A 2,804-nucleotide genomic window follows, 5' to 3' on the forward strand; every position below is an offset into this window, starting at 1 on the left:
TCAACTGAATCGAAAAAGGCCCTGTTTTTAGCTCGTGAACATCTCCACTTAAAAAGCTGATTAATTATTAAAATTGTTGCCACCTGGTTGTGGTCTTCAGAAACCAAATTTAGCTCAGTCAGGGTCAGATGGATCTCACTGCTCTGTTTTAACTCTGTGACAGCTTGGTAAAAATGATGTTCTACTCATAGACCTGTCCTCTGTTATTAAATTCACATTAAGTTAGATGACAAGAGAACTTCCTGGTTCCTCATTCCCATGTTTTACTTGTGGTAAGTGATCACATATATAGATATGAACTGATTGTGACCTCACAAAACAATGCCTTGAAAGCATGTCTTCAAAAACTTTTACTTGGACTCAAAGATGAACTGATAAAATTTTGTTTTTCAAAGGTCAAGATCACTGTGATCACTCCAAACATGTTCTTAGCTATAACTCAAGAATTCACATGCTAATTAACCCGGGGCTGGTTGGCACAGGCATGCAACCCCAAGGTGGTAATTCTAGTTGTATTGTTAGAACACAATGAGAGTATTTATATTATTGTGTATGACTGCTGACAACCTGCTCTTACTCTACTCTTCAAAGTACTTCAAAAACAGGAAGTACAACCCCACGGTTCTTCTTCAGGACATCATGACCCACCTTTTTCCCTCCCAGTTGGCCGAGAGGAAACAGGTCCATGATGCTGAGATGGCTGAACTGTCCAAGTAGGCACCTCTCAGTTCAACATAATACAATCTACACTCAGGATTTATTGTAGCAATCCTCTAGACTCTCACTGATTTCTCCTCTGTTTCTTCCTATGCAGTCTTACTAAGGACATCCCTATATTTGTTTGCACGGTGGCCTACCCTGGAGTTCCCTGCCCCCTGCACATCTTTGAGCCTCGGTATCGGCTGATGATGCGTCGCTGCATGGAGACTGGCACTAAGAAATTTGGCATGTGCAGCTATGAGCACGGCAAAGGGTATGCAATACACAGAAACACCCTTCATATTTCTCTTTAACATAGATATTTTGTTCAATTACCCAGAGCAACCTACTCGTGGATTTGGGTGGATAATAATGTGCTAAATTAAGTGACCTAAACATCTAACCAGATTTGAAGTTAGATAAAGTCTCTTTGCATTTACACATGTGTTTACAGTTATTTTGACAAGACTCTCTGGGCATGGAGAGACCATGTTTTCTAACAGTGAAGCACACAGCAAGCTACGTGGAGCTTGACGATTGTCAGTGGTACAGCACAAGCAGGCAAAGCTTAAATCAGTCATACAGTATGTGACCCTGAGGGGGTGGAAAATAGCAGCATGGTCACCAATCTGCCATGAGATCTGCTGTGTATCTTCATCCTCCACGAAATATTTTGTGCTAGTCCCACTATATGTTGTCTTGGTATCAATTTCACATCAGGGTTATTGATATCAAATTAAATTATAAATATAATGTTGTATTTAAACATTTCATTTCTGTAGATCATTATATTGATTGTGTAATTTTTTTTAAATTCTGTTGAAGTCATTTATCTTCAGTCATCTTTCAAACTGAGGACGTTGATGATCCCTAAAAAAAAAAGCACGAAATATAAGTAGTGAATAAACTTTTTGCACTACAGTGCCCATTTTTTGAGTAATGTGGCAAATATCACATTCAAATATGTTTTGAGTTGTACAAAAATAAGATTCATCCTTTTGTTTCATGTGCTGCAAGGTTTGCAGACTATGGCTGTATGCTGGAGATCCTCAGCCTGGAGCTGCTTGCTGATGGACGGTCCTATGTGGACACTGTGGGTGGCAGCAGATTCAGGGTGCTCAAGAGAGGTCAGAGAGACGGCTACCACACCGCTGATATAGAGTATCTGGAGGACCTCAAGGTTGGCATCTTGAAATCACAAACTATACCAACACTTAAATAAGATACACACTGAAAATGTTACTGCTAGACAACTTGATCAGTGGATCTCTCTCTCTCTCTCCCCCTCAGGTTGATGGCAGTGAGTTGGAGCTTTTGCAGCGCCTCCATGACAGTGTGTACCAGCAGGCTCAGGACTGGTACCAGCGCCTGGGTAGCCGCATTCGTGAGCAGATCAACAGACAGTACGGCACCATGCCAGATAAGGATGGAAACATTCAGGTTGGGGCTTTAATGTTGTTGTGACAGTAGCTGTAACCTTTCACCTCTACAACATCCCATGTCCAATATACTGTGTTGAATGTTACACATTAGCCAGTCCTGTTGTCCACTGCTGAAATGATAATGCTTCCTTAGTGACTATAGTAACATTAAAAAACAGGGGTCATTTCTTCTATTATTTACCATTATTATTATTATTATTTATGTAGGTCTTTGCAAGTGTTTTCTAACTTAAGGTTTTCTACAGTCGTGGCTAATTGGCAAATTTTAATCCATTTAGTACAAATCATGTATACGAAACATTACTGCTAACCAAAGCCCCCCATTGTTTGTTTTTAATTGATAATTTTGTTTCACCTGTGCTCCAGATAGCCACTGTTCCATTAATTGCAGTATGAAATGATTTCCAGAGATTTCAGACTTGTTTTTGATTGGTCATTCTTTACAGAGAAATAATGTGTTCTTTTATTTTTGTCAAAGCTCAGTCGTTCGTCTCAGTTGTTTTGTTCTAATGGAGTGCAGTCTTTTCCAATCAAACTGCACTCAGACCTCCATCGTGGCACAGTGGTAACATTAACTTTGAAACTAATAAAAACTGACATTATGTTTTTCGAGATAGGATCTATGTGAGCTGCAAGCTTTCACTGAAATAATTGGAAATCATC

The 2,804-nt window shown here is 39.7% G+C and overlaps 1 protein-coding gene across 1 annotated transcript; it reads left to right on the forward strand.

Annotated features, from left to right (window-relative positions):
* Positions 1–16: 16 nt before the first annotated feature.
* Positions 17–2,758, forward strand: LOC111651983 (LON peptidase N-terminal domain and RING finger protein 1-like). The gene is made up of 4 exons (XM_023402059.2): positions 17–713; positions 815–973; positions 1,717–1,879; positions 1,990–2,758. The coding sequence occupies exons 1-4, from the start codon at positions 529–531 to the stop codon at positions 2,161–2,163; spliced, it is 681 nt and encodes a 226-aa protein (XP_023257827.1). The 5' UTR covers positions 17–528; the 3' UTR covers positions 2,164–2,758.
* Positions 2,759–2,804: the final 46 nt, after the last annotated feature.

Source organism: Seriola lalandi, unplaced genomic scaffold (genome assembly GCF_002814215.2).
Source record: "Seriola lalandi dorsalis isolate HSWRI2012SDOR001 ecotype SW California unplaced genomic scaffold, Sedor1 jcf7180001973405, whole genome shotgun sequence".
Taxonomy (NCBI): Eukaryota; Metazoa; Chordata; class Actinopteri; order Carangiformes; family Carangidae; genus Seriola; species Seriola lalandi.